The sequence below is a fragment of the Catharus ustulatus genome, chromosome 6 (genome assembly GCF_009819885.2).
Source record: "Catharus ustulatus isolate bCatUst1 chromosome 6, bCatUst1.pri.v2, whole genome shotgun sequence".
NCBI lineage: Eukaryota > Metazoa > Chordata > Aves > Passeriformes > Turdidae > Catharus > Catharus ustulatus.
The window spans coordinates 12,738,992-12,758,159 of NC_046226.1; the positions used below are offsets into that span (position 1 = coordinate 12,738,992).

At 45.9% G+C, this 19,168-nt stretch overlaps 1 protein-coding gene across 1 annotated transcript; it reads right to left on the reverse strand.

Annotated features, from left to right (window-relative positions):
* Positions 1–4,613: 4,613 nt before the first annotated feature.
* On the reverse strand, positions 4,614–18,779 carry LOC116997777 (cholesterol 24-hydroxylase). Its single transcript, XM_033062873.1, has 15 exons — positions 18,615–18,779; positions 16,700–16,777; positions 16,118–16,199; positions 15,511–15,584; positions 14,798–14,884; positions 14,064–14,202; positions 13,396–13,506; positions 12,482–12,638; positions 12,103–12,165; positions 10,761–10,833; positions 10,238–10,322; positions 8,327–8,437; positions 7,979–8,067; positions 7,029–7,095; positions 4,614–6,221 (listed from the first exon to the last, which is right to left on the reverse strand). Exons 1-15 carry the CDS (start codon positions 18,740–18,742, stop codon positions 6,060–6,062), a joined length of 1,506 nt encoding a protein of 501 aa, XP_032918764.1. The 5' UTR covers positions 18,743–18,779; the 3' UTR covers positions 4,614–6,059.
* Positions 18,780–19,168: the final 389 nt, after the last annotated feature.

A 19,168-nucleotide genomic window follows, 5' to 3' on the forward strand; every position in this document is an offset into this window, starting at 1 on the left:
GGAGAGCGGGGTGTCCCGCCCGCTCCGCCGCTCTGCCGCCCGCGCTCCGCCGCGCCGGGGAAGCCGAGCGCCGCCGAGGGGGCGTGTCGGGCTCACCGAGCCCCCACCCCGCCGGCACGGCCCGGCCCGGCCCGGCCCGGCCCTCGGGCGCACGGGGCAGCGGCGGCACGGACCGCCCAGGGAGCGGAGGAGGCGGCGCAGCCCCGGTGGTTCGGAAGGAGGTGGCCCGGGGTGGGAACCGGAGCTGCCGGGTGCGAGCGGCACATCCCCGCAGACACCCGCCCACCCTCTGCTATAGCAGAACACGCGGATTTCACGGGCGTGAATGTCGTCAGCCCTGCTAGAGGATACCGCACATTGCAGCCGGGGGATATACAATGGGTTAAAATCAGTGAGAACTGGGATAGCACGTTTCCCTGCCGCTTAAAACTCTCAGGTTAGGTTTCTCAGAAGAGCAAGCACTGGCAGTTTCTCTTATTAGAAGGATAAACCCTATTAGGTTTTATAAGTAGTACAATGCCTAAGCAGGGAATCAGAATTTTTTCCAGGGGAAAAAAATCAAACCAAACCCATCCTCCAGCAAAACCAGCCACTGCAGGCAGAATACACACATTTATCGTTTGTTTGTGAGGCGATCAGATCGATCAGTGTGGTGGCACAGCTCAGGGCTGCCTTCTGTGACACACGGGCACCTGCGGGACAGGAAAGCCTTCCCGACGCGGGTGCGAGAAGCAGGACAGGTGCCTGCCGCGGCTCTGTCACTGGTTTTAGACACGTGAATGCACGGGGCTCTGCTGTGCAGAAAGTCAGGTTAGCTTAGGGCAAAGGCAGATGCAGTTTGGCTGCTTCTAATTTAGGCAATATGCAGTTAACTCTCCTCACTGAGCAGCCTGGAATACCAGCCAAATGGGTGGATTCACTTTTTTATTTATGTTTACGCTACTGGGTTAGAAATTAAAATAATGGTCTGCCTCTCCACCTAGTCTGCTTCATTTTCTGCCCTACTGTTTTCAGTGGCATAGCTCGCCACTAGACCCTCCCCAGAAAGGGAGCAGGTGATGAATGGCATGGGGTGGAGGATGCTGCTGCCCTGTTCCTAGTGACACAGCCCTGCTGAGAGCTTGCAGCTTCTGGCAGTCACCCACTGGCACACAGTGAGTGAGATTGCACAGGGTGTGCCCTGGCTGTGATCAAGCAGCGGCACCTCTCAGTCCCGCAGTGCTGCACTGTGCTGGGACACATCTGCTCCATCTTCCCCCCTCCACGCACAGCACTGCCAATACCTGTCTCCTGACTCACTCATAACACACTCTGTGTGCACTGCTCGGGTCACGGTCACAAGTCATCCCTGCAAAGGAACCTTTGTGAAACATCCCTAAGAAATTCAACTGTAATGTCACGACCAATGGGATGGAGATTTTCAGAGATTACAGCAAGTCAACTATCATGACTGGTGATCCCCGAGGCTATTTTAATAAAAATAATGTTTATAAATAAATAGCTTTCTTCCCAAAAGCCTGCAGAAAGTTTCCCTTTCACTTCTTGTTGGTTCAATACCACTGGAGCAGCCAATGAGACGGTAAGATCAAGCACAGTTGTTTGGTAAGAGAGCAGGAGAATTGAATTCTGAACTCAGGTCATTTTCAGATGGCAGAGTTTGGGGAGGGAAGGCAAAACAAATGGTCTGCCTACATGTAAAATAAACAAGAGGAAAATCTCAGGTCTCCTGTGCTTACCCATGCACAGACAGGTTAGAAGCTGATCCCAGAACAGCTCTTTCAGTAGCTGAATTTCCTTTGTTGCTTTTTAACCTTAATAGCTCTTTAATTACTGTTCTTATTTTCAAATCAAGTATACATCTGTGTCATATTAATGAATATTCATTGTCATTGGAGAGGTATTAAATGCATTTTTTACCTGTGTTTCTAAGGGAATAGATGCCAGCTGTGTGCACTATTATCTAATTTCAGCCTGTCTTCAGCACTGTAATAGTATCAAGACGTATTAAAGAAGACTCAAAGATACATATAAATAACAGTGAATGATTATTTGCTTCCTTTACAGTAGCACTTAAGGATTCCTGCCAAGATCATAGCTCTTCTGTGAAAGGCTTTTTGCAAACTATGGCACAAGAGGTGGCCTTGCTTGATGTAGCTGACATCTGAAATGGGAAACACTGGGAAGTGCCGCAGCAAGGATGTAGCAGTGGAGTAAGTGGTCATTTGAGTGTGTTTTAGTTCTTTGGAGGGTTCTGCCTGACCTTACTGCCTTTGGTGGCATGTGAGCACTGTGTGGAGCAGATGGGCACGTGTTACAGATACCTGCTTTGTGATTGTGTGGTCTCAGCAGCAGAGACTGCTTAAACCCAGGGAAGGCCTCCTGCTGCAGCTCTCATCATTACAACCCCTCCAAGTGCAAATCCACATAGGGTTAACCTGTGTGCTTGCACTAGGCCCTCCAGTATCTTACACTTTCTTATCTACATTCATTCCTTTATAGGCTATAGATGGAGCAGAAGGCTGCCCACTGTTCAGAAAATATCAGGCTGTGCTATAATTTCAATGGGTGTGATTGAATCCCATGCTTCTTAGCTTCTTCTGGCTTCCTGCAAGGCCTGGAATGAGATTCCTCTCATGAAAAATTGTCCTGGCACTAATGCTATCTGGGCTCCTTTCTCAAAATGCATGAGTCTGTACATGAAGTGTAGATGAAAAATTGGGAGTCTCCTGTGCTGCAGACTAACTGGGGTGAGAAAGCATCCCATTTTCCCATGACAGCACTGAAAGTGTTTGCCTGCTGAAAGACAGACACCTCTGGGTGCAATTTCCCTTTCTGGTTCCCTCCTATCCCAAGAGATCTAGGCAGCAGCATTTCCCTATTCATGTCTATAACACTGATCTAGAAGGGATAAGATCAAGCTCTTGGGTTAGCATAAAAAACCTGGGAAGAAATCCTGGGGGGAAAGTTTTCACTCTGAGCACATACATGAAAGTCCTGGGCGTCAGTCCAGAAGAGGGAGGCTAGGAGTTTATAGGTCTGGGAGAGGGATCAAAGAAACCTGCAGCAGCCACTTCAGAACAGGAGGAAGACTTAGACAGCTCTAATAAGGACTGTTGGGAATACATGTCATCACTGGTGCCCTTGCCTTTAAGGGCAGCAGTTACCTTGACTCCTGCCAGCTGAGCTTCTGGCTGTCTCCAGACAGTCCCTGTCCAGCTGCAAGCGTGCACATCTGGAGCAGGGTGAAAGCCAGAGGAGCTGCTGGAGGGCAGGCACTTACCTGCAGAGCACAGGGGCAGGAGGCATCCTGAGCAGCCTGGCTTTGCACTTCCATGTCAACTGAGAAACTTTCTTGCATCCAACCTCCAGACACTGGTACCCAGGAAAAAATCACCTCACCAGCCATTTCCAGATTTCTCTTTGTATTGCCCACGAGCCAGGAGAAGGATAAGAAGAAAGTTAGCTATGATATCTTCCTACAGGCAAGTGAACTAGGAAGACAGACCTTGCTCTGCTTTTTTGCCTTACTGGACAGGAACCCTAGCCAAGGGCTTGGTGCAATAATGATTGCCCTAGAACCAAAATAATATGTTTCTCTTCCCCAGCAGGAAGAAAAACTGTCCTTTTCTGTGGTGTCCAAGACAGCTGCAGCTCCCAGGTGTTTTTACAGCCCGTGGCAGGCACAGCTGTGTCTCCCTAGGCACTTCTGGTCTGAGGTTTCTCACCAGGGTTTAGCAAAGCTGATGCCAACACCTAGTTGGCATATAAGGCACTAGGAAGCAGCTTTCCTGAACTGGTCCGGTTTTGGTTTGGTTGTTTTTTTTTTTTTTTTTGTCAGATGAGGGTTCATCTCCTGGCTAGAGGTGCAGGATGAAACCATGAGAATGCTGCAGGGCATTTGTATGGTCCCACAGGCCATAATCTCTGCCAGTTGTATGAGGGCAGCCTGACTTCAGAGGTGAGCTGTGAAGGCTGAGGAGTGCTGCTGCTATTGGATGCATTGGCAATGAGTGCTTGCCATCTGCTGGGAGGCAATCAGCCTGACAGGAGACACTTTCAGATGCAGGAAAAAGAGAAAGGCCTGGGCCAGTGGTCCCTGAAGAGCTGGATGGCATTTGGGCTTGCAGAGAGAGAAGGAAGAGTATCCTCTGAGGAGGGTAGACACAAAGCAGTCAGGAAGCTCTGGTCTTGGGCACATAAGGGCTGACAAAACTCACAGCAGGATTTTAACATGCTAGCACCCTCCTTGAGCCTTCCTTGGAAGTGCCTGACCTCATTGCAGAGGTGGCAGAAGGCAGTTAAGTGTTTGTGTAATTAATGAATTTCAACTCTTTCACTGGTAGCACTGAGCAGAGCCCTGGTGTGGTGGCATCTCACATTTCCACAGCAGAATATGCCAGTATCTGTCAAGCTGTCTGTGTGCTGTTCACAGCATATGCCACACCTGTCAGAGATTCCCCCCCTCCCATGGCACTGAGATACTGCTCTGCTTTTGACATATTCTCAGGATTCAGCCATTTGTTATGCCACCAGCACATCCAGCCTCACTGGCACGGAACATCCCACTCCCTATTGCAACAGTTCCTGCGAACACAAGTCCAGCTGACAAGCCCTCAGTCTTCCCAACAAGATTTTATTAATGTCTAGGATGATATAATCAGATTTCCAGCACAAGGTCTTGAAGAGCTGGTCTACTGACAGATGGACTAAACCTTCCCCTGCAATGCAAGTACTGGTACCCCAAGTGCAAGTCATATTAGTACACTGTGAGGTATTGACTGCATTATCAAAAGCACCATCAACCTCCTGGGGCTGCTATTCCACTGCTGCACTGAATGAGATGGTGTACAACAGGACCAAAGTCAGGGAAAGCTCTGGGATGTTGCTCTCCTGCAAAGGAAACCACCACAGGAACCTGATAGTGTACAGATTGTGTTCTTGCCCTTTTAATACAGAAAGGTACGAAATAAAAGTGACAGCATCAAATGCCTTTAATTCTATTTCATGATAGAGGAGGCCCAAACTCCTATTAGGTATCCACATATTTCTGGAAGGCAGCATTTTCAAATGATAGTTTTTCTCCCTAGCAGAGCCTGGCTGCAGGCTACACACAGTGAGCTATTCAGGAACATCTGCAGAAGAGAGGGGTGCAGGACCTTCCTTCTCCTGCCTCTGGCTCAAATTGCAGACACATTTCTTCAGTGACAATACCATTTTATGCAGCATTTAGTTCAGGCACTTATTTCCAGCCCTCCTGTACCTAACTAGACCAGCTGGTCTAAGTGTTAATGTAGCTTTGTGGCAAACAAGATGGAGAAAATGATCCAGGTCAAAACAAAAGCAGCAAGAATTCCCCCATAAAGAAGAGTGTCTCAGAAAAATGAGCACAGGCCATGTGGAGGGGTAGGAGGAGCAGGAGGGTCCCTTTCTACAGTGTGGACTGGGAATCTATGCTTTACATAATATTAAAAGAAAAGTAGAAGAGACTGAATAAAAATCAGGCAGTTGCAACAGGAGAGAGTAGTGGCCTTGGACTGTGATTTTTTGCAGGTTTTTTTTCAGATGATTCCCATAAAATTGCTTTGACCAAGAGACTATCTCCAAACATCTCTTCCTAAATTCAGCCCAAACCTGTGCTCTACTCGTTTCTGATTTCATTGTGTAAGTAAGAAACTCCCCAAACAAGGGCTTACTTAGACCATGTTGTGCTGTAGATAAGCTTAGTGGAAACCATGGGCTGGGATTGGAGTGTAGGTTTGTGTGGCACTCCAGGGATACTCCAGTAAAAGGATGTTCTTTTCCAAGTCTGGTCAGAAACAAATCTTTTCCCCAAGAAAAAGAACAAACCTGGCAATTCCAGGTACACTCCCAGATTGAAGATGCTCAGTAGAGTGACTCTCGTAAGGTTTTCTTCAGTAAATTATGAGGAAGGTTATAAATAATTACAGTCTAGTAATCCTCTAAAGGGATCTACAAAATCTAACCTTTGATTAGTGTCAAGATCTTCAAAATCAGAAGAAACACTACAAGGAGCATGCCACACTCCCTTCCTTGAGCAGTCATGCCTGGCAGCCTCTTGCAGAGTTCCTTGGCTTTAATTTACATATTACTCCATCTAGTGGCCTTAAGGTTCCAGCCTCCCTGAGTTTAAAACTCTGTCCTGGCACCAGCTGGAATTCAAACCTCTGCAGCAGCTTTGCCATCACCACTTTTACCTCCATCTGTTAAGAAGAAAAGCAAACTGTCATGACAGCAAATACAGCTTGGTCTGCAGCTGCTTAAAGTCAGTCTGCTATCTTATACTGCTTTGTCAATACAGAGATTTAAAAGTTACATGTTACTCTGCTAATGCAGCTGGTTGAGTTTGGGCAGGAAACCTGGGACTTCCTGGATTTCAAGACAACTGACAGGCACTAAGATCAGTCTTTCTGTTTATGTGTTAAACCCATTTTGGAAGTCAGACTGTAAAACTAAAGCACTCTGAGGACTGGTGCTCAGATGAGCTTACAGCACAGACCCAAAGCACCTGCCTCTGGCTTTCCTGAAACATCTCTGCCACACTCACATATTAAATTGTTCCTACTGTCCATATAGCAACCCCTCTTCACCTTCTCTGTGCCAGTCCTCCTCCAGCTGATGTTCTCCCTGCCTTGATTCTGCCAGTGGCAGCCATGGGATGGTCCCCAAGACCCCCTGCACATCCCTGTGTGCTTGACTTTGGCTGGCAAAGGAATTTGACTGTGATTCCCATTAAGGGGCTTGGATTCAAGCAGGCTGACCCAGGACAATCTGGAGGGAGTGCAGCCTGCTGCTCCTCCCTGCAGATGCCTTGGCTGCATGGGTATCTGCTCCTGTGATAGCATTTGACAGACATGTCTGTCATGGACATGAGGGGAGATCTTCCCTCTGAGAAGAGGCTCAGTGCACAGGGCATCGCGTGGCCTCTGGTCCCCCCACCACCCGTGGTCAGCACACCCTGAGCTGGCCCAGTGCTTGCTGGGCAAGCATTGTTCCAGGCCTCTACTCACCTGTGCAAACACCTGCCCAATGCAAGATCGGGGTCCCAGAGAGAATGGAAAATAGCAGTAATATGGCCTGCAAAGAAAAATGTTCAAAATTGTTACTCTGACAACTTGGTTTTAAAGAAACAAATATTTCATCACAGCAGCAAGGAAATGGTCTAAATACCGCCTCGCCTATCGGACTTGTTAAAGCAGTCTCCAAATTAACTCTTTTTTGCTTCAGAGTAGCAATACAGCTTGGCAGCACATTTCCTTGTCATCATTCTTTACTGTATGGCTCAGCTGCTGGAGCTATTTTGTTGCATGCCAGCTTTATTTCAAAGCTGAATGTCAAGCACACTCTAAACGCTTTTCACCCTGTCATGAGAATGTCACAATCCACCCAATAATTGCTCCTTTGGGCAGCTCTGAACCATGTGAGTGAGGGGGTGTTTGGTTTAGGTGCCCAGACTAATTCTAGGCTGAAGGAAACTCTTACTCATGAAGTAGCTGGTGCTGATCTCTGCATCTGTTTGGTCACTGACTGGTCCCTTCTACTGCACCCCTGACCACTGACTAGACCTAGGCTGCCTGCCCACATGGCTGAGCAGCAATTCTCTCCCTCAGCCCCTTCTGCCCTCTCTAACATGGAGACATTTCAAGCACCCTGGGACCAGGACTGTCACTAAATGCTGGCATTGTACTAAGGCAAATATTCAACCTGGGTTTGGGCCCAAAGTTTTGGCCTCAATATAAACATTTAATAACATTGGTCTCTTTTTTGTAAGGTAAGGTGGTCTAAAGAATTCTTGAACAAAAGCTGTGAATTATTGCTCTCTATTTATATTTGGATGATTTAGTGTTACTCATACTGAAATGGAAAAATGTTTTTATTCTACTTTTCTTTCCCTTGAAATATCTTCCTGTAATGGTTTCTTAATACATATTTAATAACATGTGAGTAAAAAGAAGCTCACTTAGGTGCATCTTTGCTGAATCGTTCTGGGTCAAAAGTAAGTGGATCCTTGAAAAACTTTTCCATCCTTCCCATTACGTAAGTGTTGAGCTGGCAAGAAAGTGTTTATTTTTGTTAGTCAGGAGCAGCACACTGAAAATGCCTCTTTGCTGTCAGAGGTATAAAACCATAAACACCTTCCACTCCCCAGTCCCTGCTGAGAGTCTTAATTCATACCCCAGTTTTAGTAAAAACTTTGGAGAAGCAAGTGCAGATATGCCCAGGGAAGATTTTGACCCTCTCATCCACAGGTCCACTACATTTGTATTAACTGGGGCAGCTAAAAGCTGCTGATGTGGATGGGACTCACAAAGACCGTGGTGTTTGCAGGAATTTTGATGCCACTGATGACATCCTCCTTCTCCAGCCTGCGGAGTGTGCCTGAGACGGGTGGGTACAGCCGCAGCGACTCCTTCAAAACCTGTGTCAGCAAAAAGCACAAGAGCTCAGTTAGCTCATGCATTGTAGGAAGCAGAAATAAAATTAATTACCTCCTTATGGCCTTTCACTTTTGCTAAATGGGGGATTTTGACTTTTGAAACAGATGCTGGTCTATCTGCCTTGGACTCCTGAGGGCAAATACATGGCGAAGTCAGCTCCTTCGGGCCTGGTTCTGGTAAAATACAGAAAAAAAGACACAAAACCCAGAAGAGATTCTGGAACAGATCTAACACCTCAAGTCTGACAAACAGCTAAGAGCAAAAGTACTAGGAAGCAAACTCAAAAGGAACATGTAAGAGTGAAGTCTCCTGCCCTTGATGAGCTGTTCTGGCCACTGGGTGCCATGAGGGTGCGTGATTGCTCCCACCCCCTTCCCACTCTCAGTTCCTGCCTTTGTCCTGCTCCTGCTGCTTGAGGAGCTGAGCCAGGTCAGCACCCCAAAAAAACAAAAAGCAACCTGGCAAAGGAAAATGAATAGGGAGTGTTGAGAAAAAAATGGAACAAGACCATTTCTTTTGGTGCCAGTGAGCTGTAAGAATGGCTTATTTCATCAAAGTGAAACCTAATTAACAGTGCACATGAGCAGCGCACTGAAAATGCAATTAACGGTGTGCATGCACGAGTGGACTAATGGAGAAGAAACCTGGACAAAAGGATTCAGAATTGCCTGAACAACAGGAGAGGAGTCCCATAGTCTCTGATACTCCAGTGATGGACTGGCTCTGACCAAGGGTGACTGATTTTGGTTGTACAGATCCAAGCTTATGCTGTTAAATAAATTGCTTTGAGAAGCTCTCATGTGATCTGTCTTAAAACTGAAAGGCTTAGATACCTCATCCTAATTGGAATGGTATAATTGTGATGGTGTTTTGAGAAGCCTAAGGAAGCCCAGTGATTCTGTAATCACACAGAGTTGCCTTTTCCTTATGAGAAATAGACCTATGATATCTATCTGCTATCAAAGAACAGTAATTTGTGAGATGGGATATGCCAAATGGTAAAATACTGTTGCTCACCTCAGCAGGAAAGTTTAAAACTAAAAGGATCATGGCAGACTACTAAAATCACAGGGCAATTTATGCAAAACAGCTGCCAGGACTGTGATTCAGCCTCTCTTGAGGGCTACTGGTGTCCCCCATCTTTAAAAAAAGGGAAATGCAACACAAACACTGGCTAATAGCCAACCCTGGCTTTGCAGTTCATTACCAACTAGCATTTCTATACACAAGACCTCTTTTAGGACCAAACTCTTTCCCCCACCACCCCCAAGTGACTGACGAGGGTTTCAAGAACGAATAATTTGCATTCGACAACTCAGCCATTTTTTTTTTTGGCTATCCTCAAATCCCAGTTTATCCCATATGGTGAGATCATAGCTGGAAATGCTTTAACAATAATTAAACAAAAATAGAGCAGTGAATTAGGAAAGTGTGTGGGATTCACACACACGTTGGGCACAAAGCTGCATACCTTTCTTAAAATTACAGCTATTGTTTCACCTTAGACAGATAGGGATCACACAACTCTACTGTAGCTCCCAGACTGGTAATAATTAGAGAGCAGTGAAGGAACCTGTAAATTTGAGGAGCATCTTTTCCAACAAGGCTGGGCTGCTGCAAATGTGTTAGGCTACCTGCTTGCTGACTCTCTGGGGACAAACATTATCAGGATAAAATACTAACATTGTTTTTAAAATTTCAAAAGTGTGTCATGTCTCCACAACATGCCAGAGGTGCTACCAAACAGCTCAGCCTGGTATCTTACCTCACTCCCACAGTACCTGTGATAAGTAGGTGAGCTTGCCAAGATCCTCATAGTCAACGTCTCTCTTGGCACCAAGAACCTCATCCACTTCAGCCTGAGCCCTGCAGTCCAATTAAAACTTGTTAGCTGCAGATGCCTGTTTCTTGCTAGGCAAGTTGACAAATTACATTATTTTACTTTCCAGACACTGAGTTGGACTTAAATACCCATCCTCAGGCAAAATGCCAACCAATTCCCATCCAGCCTTCCTGAACTTGTACCTCACATCAGGATGAGGCAATGTGCATTCAAGGCAGCTGAATCATGTGGGATTTGGGACCTGTGTGTATAAAGACTTTGAAAAAAATCTCCCAGGTGAAACTGAAATAATCCATCATAAGTTTTAAATACATTTTGGATGTATTGGTACTAGGAAACTGTTTATTTTGGAAGAGAGGCTTGAATTTATTGGGAACTGATCCTACCCTTTAAATAACCCTTATAATTAACTTCACTTTGAAATTAACATCAAGTTGGGTCTGCAAATGGAGTACACATACCTTTCCAGTATTTCAGGATGCTGACCCAGTGCCATTACTGTAAATGTCATCTGATTGGCACTGGTTTCATGACCTAATGATAACAAAAACCAGTTTAAAAGTTAGTATGAAATAATAATATGATACAAAGATGGGCTACTAGGGTGTTTGTGAATAGGAAGCTTTAAACATCAAACCCTGGATGTTTTATTTCAGATATGCTAGAAAATAAAGGAAATAATAAAAGGTATGTAAAGTCTACGTAAATACCTTTCAACAGTGACAAAGTGAACTTTGACATAGCTGGCAAAGATATGACCCATCTTGCCCAAGTCAAAGCTGCAGTGGATGCATGCAGCACCTACTGGTTATCAGCTCCCTAAAAGGAAGGCCAGTGAGGGCCAGGATTCACCTTCTCTTATGGAAAACACAGTTCTGCCAAAAAGGAAGGATTTACTGGTTTTAAGGAAAAACAGAGCTTCCTACCATCTTTCTTTGAAAGGTCTGCTTAATGTGCTAGGATGACCCTGCTTGAGCAGGGAGGTTGGACCAGAAGACCCAACCTTACCCACTTTATGACTCTGATGTTGACACTTTTCCCTTTTTTTCATGGATAGACATGTGCTATTTTAAAGCATTACAGAAAACAGACCTCTGCAAAGATGTCTGCTGCAATAACATCTTTCTTGCCAAAGGACAGTATTTTGACCTCACCTTCTTATGAGCCCAAATCCTCTTGAAAAACCTCCTCTGCAAAATGTTGTTTATCTCACATAATTACTCAGCCCATACATGTTCTGATTGGCTTGACAGTGCCTCCTCCTACTTAGACAAGGATAGCATTTAATCATGTGGATGAGGTGATGTACAGATATTTCTGGTGGGTTTTAGTGGGATCTGAGTGGAAGGGCCAGAACCCCTTAAGCAATAGTCTTGCACCCCAGTCAGTGGGCAGTGGAAAGACAGAGGCTGGAAAACAGAGTGGGAAGCCAGTGGTTGGAAAACACCAGCCTGGCATTATTTGCTGCATTGATATAACGGAAATACATAATATAATATATATATTATAATAGATAAAATACATAATATACATTTAATTATATAATAGATATATATAATATATAATTCGCCTGTGAGAAAATTAAGAGTTGTCTTCAGACCTCACACAGCTGGTCCTATGCCACTGTAATACTGCTGTCTTCCAACCAAGAGACTCCTGGTTGCAGCAGCATCACATGGAGTGATGCTACTAATCATGATGTTAATTATGGTTAACAAGGGTGTTAATAGTGACCTTGTAGACAGTTCAAGAATGAGTACAGCTTCCCACATGACATATCCAAGCATTAAAATAGCTACTAACCTGCAACAAAGAAAGTGATAAAGTTATCCAGAATGTTTTCTTCATCTCTGGTCTCCTCCAGAGCTGTAAAGATAGAAAAATAAACAGGATTAGAAAATGCCCCTGTGCCCCAGCTGGACCAACCAGAATGCTCTGCCCTGTTTAGCACATATTGGCAGAGGTGGCATCAAGACAGGATGCTGAGTGAGCATTTGAGTGGTGACTTCTGACCAATATTTGATCCAACACAAAGAAACAGGGAATTTTCAAAGCAACTCTCACTATCTTCAGTGCCAAAACAACTTTAAAGGAATATCCAACTTCAGATTCCCAAAACACTCCTCGCTGAAATTCACAGCAAAACATACCATAGAGGAATTCACTTAAAGGTGTCTCTTACCAGCTCCTTTCAGTATCTGTGTAAGAATATCCATTGTGGCTTCTTTCCCATTCTGGATGGCTTCTCTCCTCCGGTCAATGCACTCCTTTGCCACACGTCTCAGCAGCCTCACACTCTCCCTGACCTCCTTTACCAGCTTCCACTTCCCTGGCATGAACTGAATACAGAATTTCTTTTGTCATTTTATTCCTTTTGCTGGTAAAAAAATAATGTCTATTATTTTACAAGGGAGCACTTTGTTTTCCACTAAATGAGGCTTGTCACAAAAGCATTTGCTCTCCACGCAACAAACTGAATGCCCGCAGGATGAAGGACTGGGCTGAAATAGGAAATATTTCAATCTGTGCAGGCTGGTGTCGTGTCTCATCAGAGCTGATGTTTTGGGCACTGTGAGCAAAATTTGTCATCTCTCCATGGAAAGAAACTGCAGTAGGCAATGGAGAATCTCACCCCGGTCTCAAAAATGAAAGTAGGAGCTCTAAAAGCCTGAACTACAGCTTTCATGAGACACTGGAATAATTCCTAAGTATTTCATATTACATCCATCATTTCCTACTAGATGAATTTGGGTTGAAAATGCAAGAATGCTCAAATGTCTTTCACCCTGAGTGAAGGCTGCCATCCTTCTTGGCCAAATGGCAAAAATCTCAATTTTTAATGGGTATGAGAGCATAAAACCATACCAGAAGGGGTCACATGCAGGGGGAACAAAAGAAAAAAAGAAGACGCATTAAATATGAATGTTAATTTCATGAGTTTTTTAAAAGCACTAATGAATTTTATCTTGATGCACATTGGAGGGAAAGATCTATAGATGACTGTTTCCCTGACATGTATGGACCTTGCCCAGCTCCATGAACTCAAGCAGGAGCAGCTGAATGTGAGGAGAGGACTGAAGCGAGGAGAGTACAGACCCTTATGAAGGGGACGCGTGCCTTGTTCAGTCCCTCCATAACCTTAGTCACAGCGTTGGGTAAAGGCGTCTGGTCATCACTCAGTGCATTTAATTCCAAGCCAAAGGCTACCTGAGAAGTAGGAGAGAAAAAGGCAACTTGCTGGGGTGGGGGTGAAAGAGCAGGATAACCTCACACCACCACCTTTTCCCCTAAAAACACCTCAGGCTAGATCCTACCTGCGAGGGGAGGGCAATATCAACATTATGTTTTCCCTTTATTTGGTAGGGTTAATAATTTACTACTATTCTCCCTTCCTCCCAAATGGGTTTGCATACAAAGGGAAAATGCAGCATAAGGCAGACTTCATGCTGACATGCAATGGCAATAACACAACCTTGAACCATGACAGAGCCCTGGTGTGTCCCTTTTGGCATGGAAGGTGGGAGGTATGAGGCTGAAAGGACTTTAGCAAAGTCCACCTAGACTATGCAGACCCTTCCCTAACTGCCCTTTCCCATGGCTCAACCTGAATGGAAGTGGCACAATTAGTCCTGCAGGTCTTCTGGTACTGCTGGGCAAAGGTCTTGTCCCTGCCTCCAGCTCCTGATCCCACCCTGCTGCTGGAAGCCATTACTTCCATCCCTTCCTGCCAGTTGCAGAGGAAATAAGAAAGGGACAGCTGGTACCTTTCCAATGATATCCATAGTCACCCGGCTCATCATCGACAGCATGCTAAACTCTGTTTTTCCATCTGCCTTTTCCTGTAGCTTCTCCATCAATTCCTCTGCTTTTTCATTAAAAGTTTCCATCAGACCAATCAGGTAGCTGAACAATCAATAAAGATGAGTAATGGGGGCTCTGGAGAGGAATCTTTGCTCAGACAAAATAACCTTCGTTATTGTCCATAGAAAATGGTGAAGTTTTTTTAAATTTGTAATTAATTTGTCTTAATACATTAAAAAGCAAACATATAGAATGAGCTACTTTCTTCATACAACAGCCCTGCTCTGCCCTGCCATGTAATTAACATCTGTCATGGCAAAGGGCAGTGGCCTTTGCCCACCAAGGCACATGGACTTTATCTTTAGACCCTACATACAACGCATCAAGGTGCACAAGCAAACCAGACCAACCCTCTGCCTTATCTTTTCCAAGAGGATAGGGCAGCCATAACCACGCTCCAGGATACACAACCTTGGGACCTTTCTGCCATTGCTGAGTTCATAGGGGTATCACTGCTGCATGGGAAGTCTGGTCAAATTATACTTAGGATGGGAATGGAGTGCTGGATTCTAAGTTAGATATGATTTTGGCACTGAATGTTGGGGTGTTTTCCATCCAAATACCAAATAATGGCAGGGAGAAGCATGACAATACAGTAGAAGTAATAGCTAGATCATCCCAGAAATACTTGCCTCACCTTCGGCTGAAAGCCGGATCCATTATCCTCCGCTGCTTGCGCCAATGCTCATGGTTGCAAACAGTTACCAAGCCATTCCCTAAGAACCTAGCACATAGGAAAACAAGGAAAGGAACAGTTTTATGCAAGGGAGCCTGTTGGACCCCATGTAGTTACAAATGTAAGTCTTTCACATCTACTCTCTTTTATTTTTCCCACGTGTAGGGAGCACCTTTGAACATTGCATCACTGTGGACAACAACTGAACCACAGATTTTTCCTCCAGGCAGGTGTGGACTGCTGAGTCCAATAAGATGCTGGTTCATTACAGTGCTTATACAAATAACTAATATAACAACTGGATTATTGTATTTTTAAAAGCTTCAGACTAACAAAGAAAACAAATCCCTCTTTTTGGAATTGAATTTAGAAGTTGCAAACTGCCATGCCTTATGGAGTGCTCTACAATCTGAGAAGTTCGATGATGGTCTTGAGCAGACTGGACATCCCCAGCAGGAAAAAGAATACATGATCAAGGTAACATATCCTCCTCCCTGACTGGGGAGATATTTGACTTGACATGTTTAACAGGTACATGCTGCTTGCACGTATCTGGAATTAGAAATTAATCCCCACACTAAGGTAAATGGTCTTTGCCAAAATGTCACACCTGTGATATTATTAATCTTGCATTTATTTTCAGATCACAGTGGCTTCAGATGGGTTTTGCCTACCTCTCACCAAACAGGCTGAAGAGAGTACCATACACCGTCGGATCCTTTGGGTGCTGTGGTGACATCAAGAACTCCTAAAACCAAACCTCAGGTCAGTGAATACTGAGTGCAATCCGTTTCCCAGACAAAACACAAAATTTCACTCACACTCATTTACTCTCTTCTTCTGCAGCACTAGTCTGAGGAGTAGATGAATTCTTTTGTGTGCCCTGATTCCCCAGTTCCTGTGCTGCTAGCTTGTTTTGCATGCCTCTAGCACATTTTTGCCCAATGACCTGAAATCTCACTCAGCTGTAATTGCAAAGATTTAGAGAAAGAAATTTGGTCTCTCATGCCCCATTCATTTGGGATATTAAGCTGTTGCATAGAGTCTGCTTTTTACAAATGGAAAATGTTTGCTATATGTGTTGTTTAAATAAAAGTAACAAAATAAATTAACTGATCAAGGAAAAAGTAAATCAGGACAGCCTGAAGAGCAAAGCACCTCATCCTCTTAACTCAGCCAGAGCCAAGCACAGGCTGGCTGCTCTGATCATCAGGCACCAGTTCTCCCATTATGGAGGGATGGGCTGATCCCCACTATTGATTTGGCTTTATTTTTCAGTACCTTCACTCCTTCAGGGCTCACAACCAATACTGAGATTCTGTGAAAGGCATTCACTCGTACGACAGGTCCATATTTCTCTGCCCTGTAAGAAAATTTTAAAGTAAGAAAATTATGGTACAAACTACCAACATTAAACAGTTCACACCTAATAACCTTGAAGGACCAGAGTACATTGCAGAGGGAACTACCACAGTCCCCAGCCAGTAAAGTCATTAAGAGAAACACAGAACAGAATAATCAAGGTTGGAAAAGACGTTCAAGATCATCTGATCCAGCCTTCAACCCATCATCACCATAATCACCCCTAAACAACATCTCCAAGTGCCACATCCAGACATCTCTTGAACATTTCCACGAAGTTACTCCACCAGCATCCTTATTCCAATGACTAACCATTCTTACAGTGAAAAAGTTTTTTCTAATATCTAATTGGATCTGAAAGAACAATGTTCTCTCTCTAGCTCCTTTGCCAACCTTCTCAATGATGCTAGTTATGTAATTCTGTAAGGGTCTTCGTGCCTTGATTTCTCCACATGTGCTACAGGACTACATCATTCATGTCATTAGTGTGCCTCAACTTACCACTGCAGGAAGAGATCTGGCGTAAACTCCTGATTCCTCACCATTCTCCATATGATTGGCAGGTGTCCAAACAAAAAGCTGCAGAATATGAAGGTTAAGAGTGTCATGAGGATGCCAATATAGGGTTTTGTATGGATCGCAATCTTTGTCGCTCAGTGAGTGTTGCTCATGTTTTCCTCATACGGGAAGACGAAAATAACTCTGAGGTGTGACAATGCCCAGCCCTCAGCAAGCTGGAAAATTGGGGACCCAAGACAGGCTGGTGCTCATATGCAGCCAGGAAGACCAATACAGAGATGATGGATAAGATCTGTTTCTCATGCTGTGTTACAGGAGATGTTTGGGTCTGGATGGGAGCCCCCATAAGTTGCTTTGCTCTTTGCCTATCTGACTGAATCTTGACTGCAGCTATTACACTGCTCTACATGAAAGGCATTTGCATCAATTACTCTCTAATACACGCTCATCCCTGGTAAGTGTAACTTCATTTCTGTCAATGGATTTCTGTTAAGGGAAATTAGGAACCATTTCCTTCTGTCCAAACCCACGTCATTTCAACTACTGAGGAGGATAACTACTGGTTAATATGGAAATTGAATAAATTAATAAAAAATGTTAACTCTTCAAATACAACAGCTGCACTAAAAACATAGAGATCAGTTCCTTCCTTCAGCTGTGAGTGGTGAATTTCCACTGGCTTTGCATAGATCTGAGGGAAGATTTGGCCAAGCTCCTCTCTAAATGAAGCAAGCTGCACTCAAGGTCTGTTTTCCATTTGAGAGACAGAGAGACATGCTATCATCCTTTTCAGTACAAATAAGCTATGGGGGAAAACAGGCACTTATTTTATTACTGTTGGAATTGGGAGGCGCTTAAAATAACAAGAACTCAACAAAGTTACTCAACAGCTACAGAAACTTTTAACCTTCCACTTGTTTGACTCCACCTTTGTAACTGTATTCCAAAAAGATGTGAAAGCCCCAAATACAACACAACTCTTTGTTAGTTCTGGAAACTGTTCTCTCTGCAGCGCAGGAAACAAGGTCCCACTCGTGGCTCCTCTGGGGTGCCATCACTCTACGGTGTTATTTCAGGTATGACAAGAGGATCCTCTCTCTAGTCTTGGTCTCTGACCCTGATTACACAAGGTGGGCAGGGGAGATGGTGCTCCCGTAAGGCGGTGGATGAGTGCTGGTGTCTCCTGTGGCATATTGCGGAGGGTGTGTGAACCCACAGGTGAGGGAAGCTCACACACACCTGCAGGAACCATGACTCCTTGTGACAGTGCTGCCACTGCCTGCCTGGCAGCTTTCTCACCGTCCCTTACCACTCGTGACATTGTTATTTATTTTTGGCAGAAACCAAACACCCGGTTTATGAAAGAGAGCTGGGAAGGCGCTCGCTGGAGTTAGTGTCAGTGTGCCTCCTGGAGCAGCGTGGGACGGCTGGCGAGGCTGCCAGATCATCTTCAGGGCCATGAGCAAACACAGCTCGGCTGGGCGGCTCCAAACACCGCTTCGTGCCGCTGCGGCCACCCGGGAGATGCGGGTCAGCACACGCAGTCCCGGCCAGGCAGGCTGCGGGATCCTCAGCGCTTCACGGGGAGCGGGCACAGCCGGGAGCAGGGCCCGGCCTGCGAGACCCCCGCCGTGCCCTCGGCTCCGGCAGGAGGGTTTGATGCAAGCCCCGAGGACACACGGATCCGGCCGGAGGGTTTGCTGCCCGCTCCGAGGACACACGGATCCGGCCGGAGGGTTTGCTGCCCGCCCCGAGGACACACGGATCCGGCCGGAGGGTTTGCTGCCCGCTCCGAGGACACACGGATCCGGCCGGAGGGTTTGCTGCCCGGCCCGACCCTGTCTCACGGCCTCAGCCCGGCAGGCAGCGCTCTGCGGGCGCACCGAGCCGGCCTTACCTCTCCCGCGGGGCGCCGGGGATGTGGTCGTACTTGGCGTGGATGTACCGCACGTAGCAGCAGTACAGGACGAAAGCCAGGAGGGACAGAGCCAGCAGGAGCCCCCCCGCTGCCCACAGCAGCTCCATCGCCGCCGGTGCCGGCGCCTCCCCCGCGCGGAGCAAAGGGCGGCCGGGGCGGGCCGGAGCTGGGCCGGCCCCGCTTAAAGAGCCCGGCGGCGGCTCCAGCGGCACAGAGACACCCGCACGGCCTCCGCCCCTGGGCACGGCCCGGAGGGACACACCGAGGTGCTCACGGGGCTGGGGCATTTTTCATATAAACACAGGCTGATCATCCCAGAGAATAAGGCTCCGGGGAGATTTTATTGCAGGGGCTGCAAGAGGACGGGAGGGGGATTTGTTACAAGGGCATGTAGTGATATGACATGGAGGAATGGCTTTGAAATTGAAGAATGTAGATCTAGATTCGATATTAGGAATAAATTCTTTACTGTGAGGATAGTGAGGTGCTGGAACAGGTGTTCTTGAGGAGCTGTGGATGCCCTGTCCCTGGAA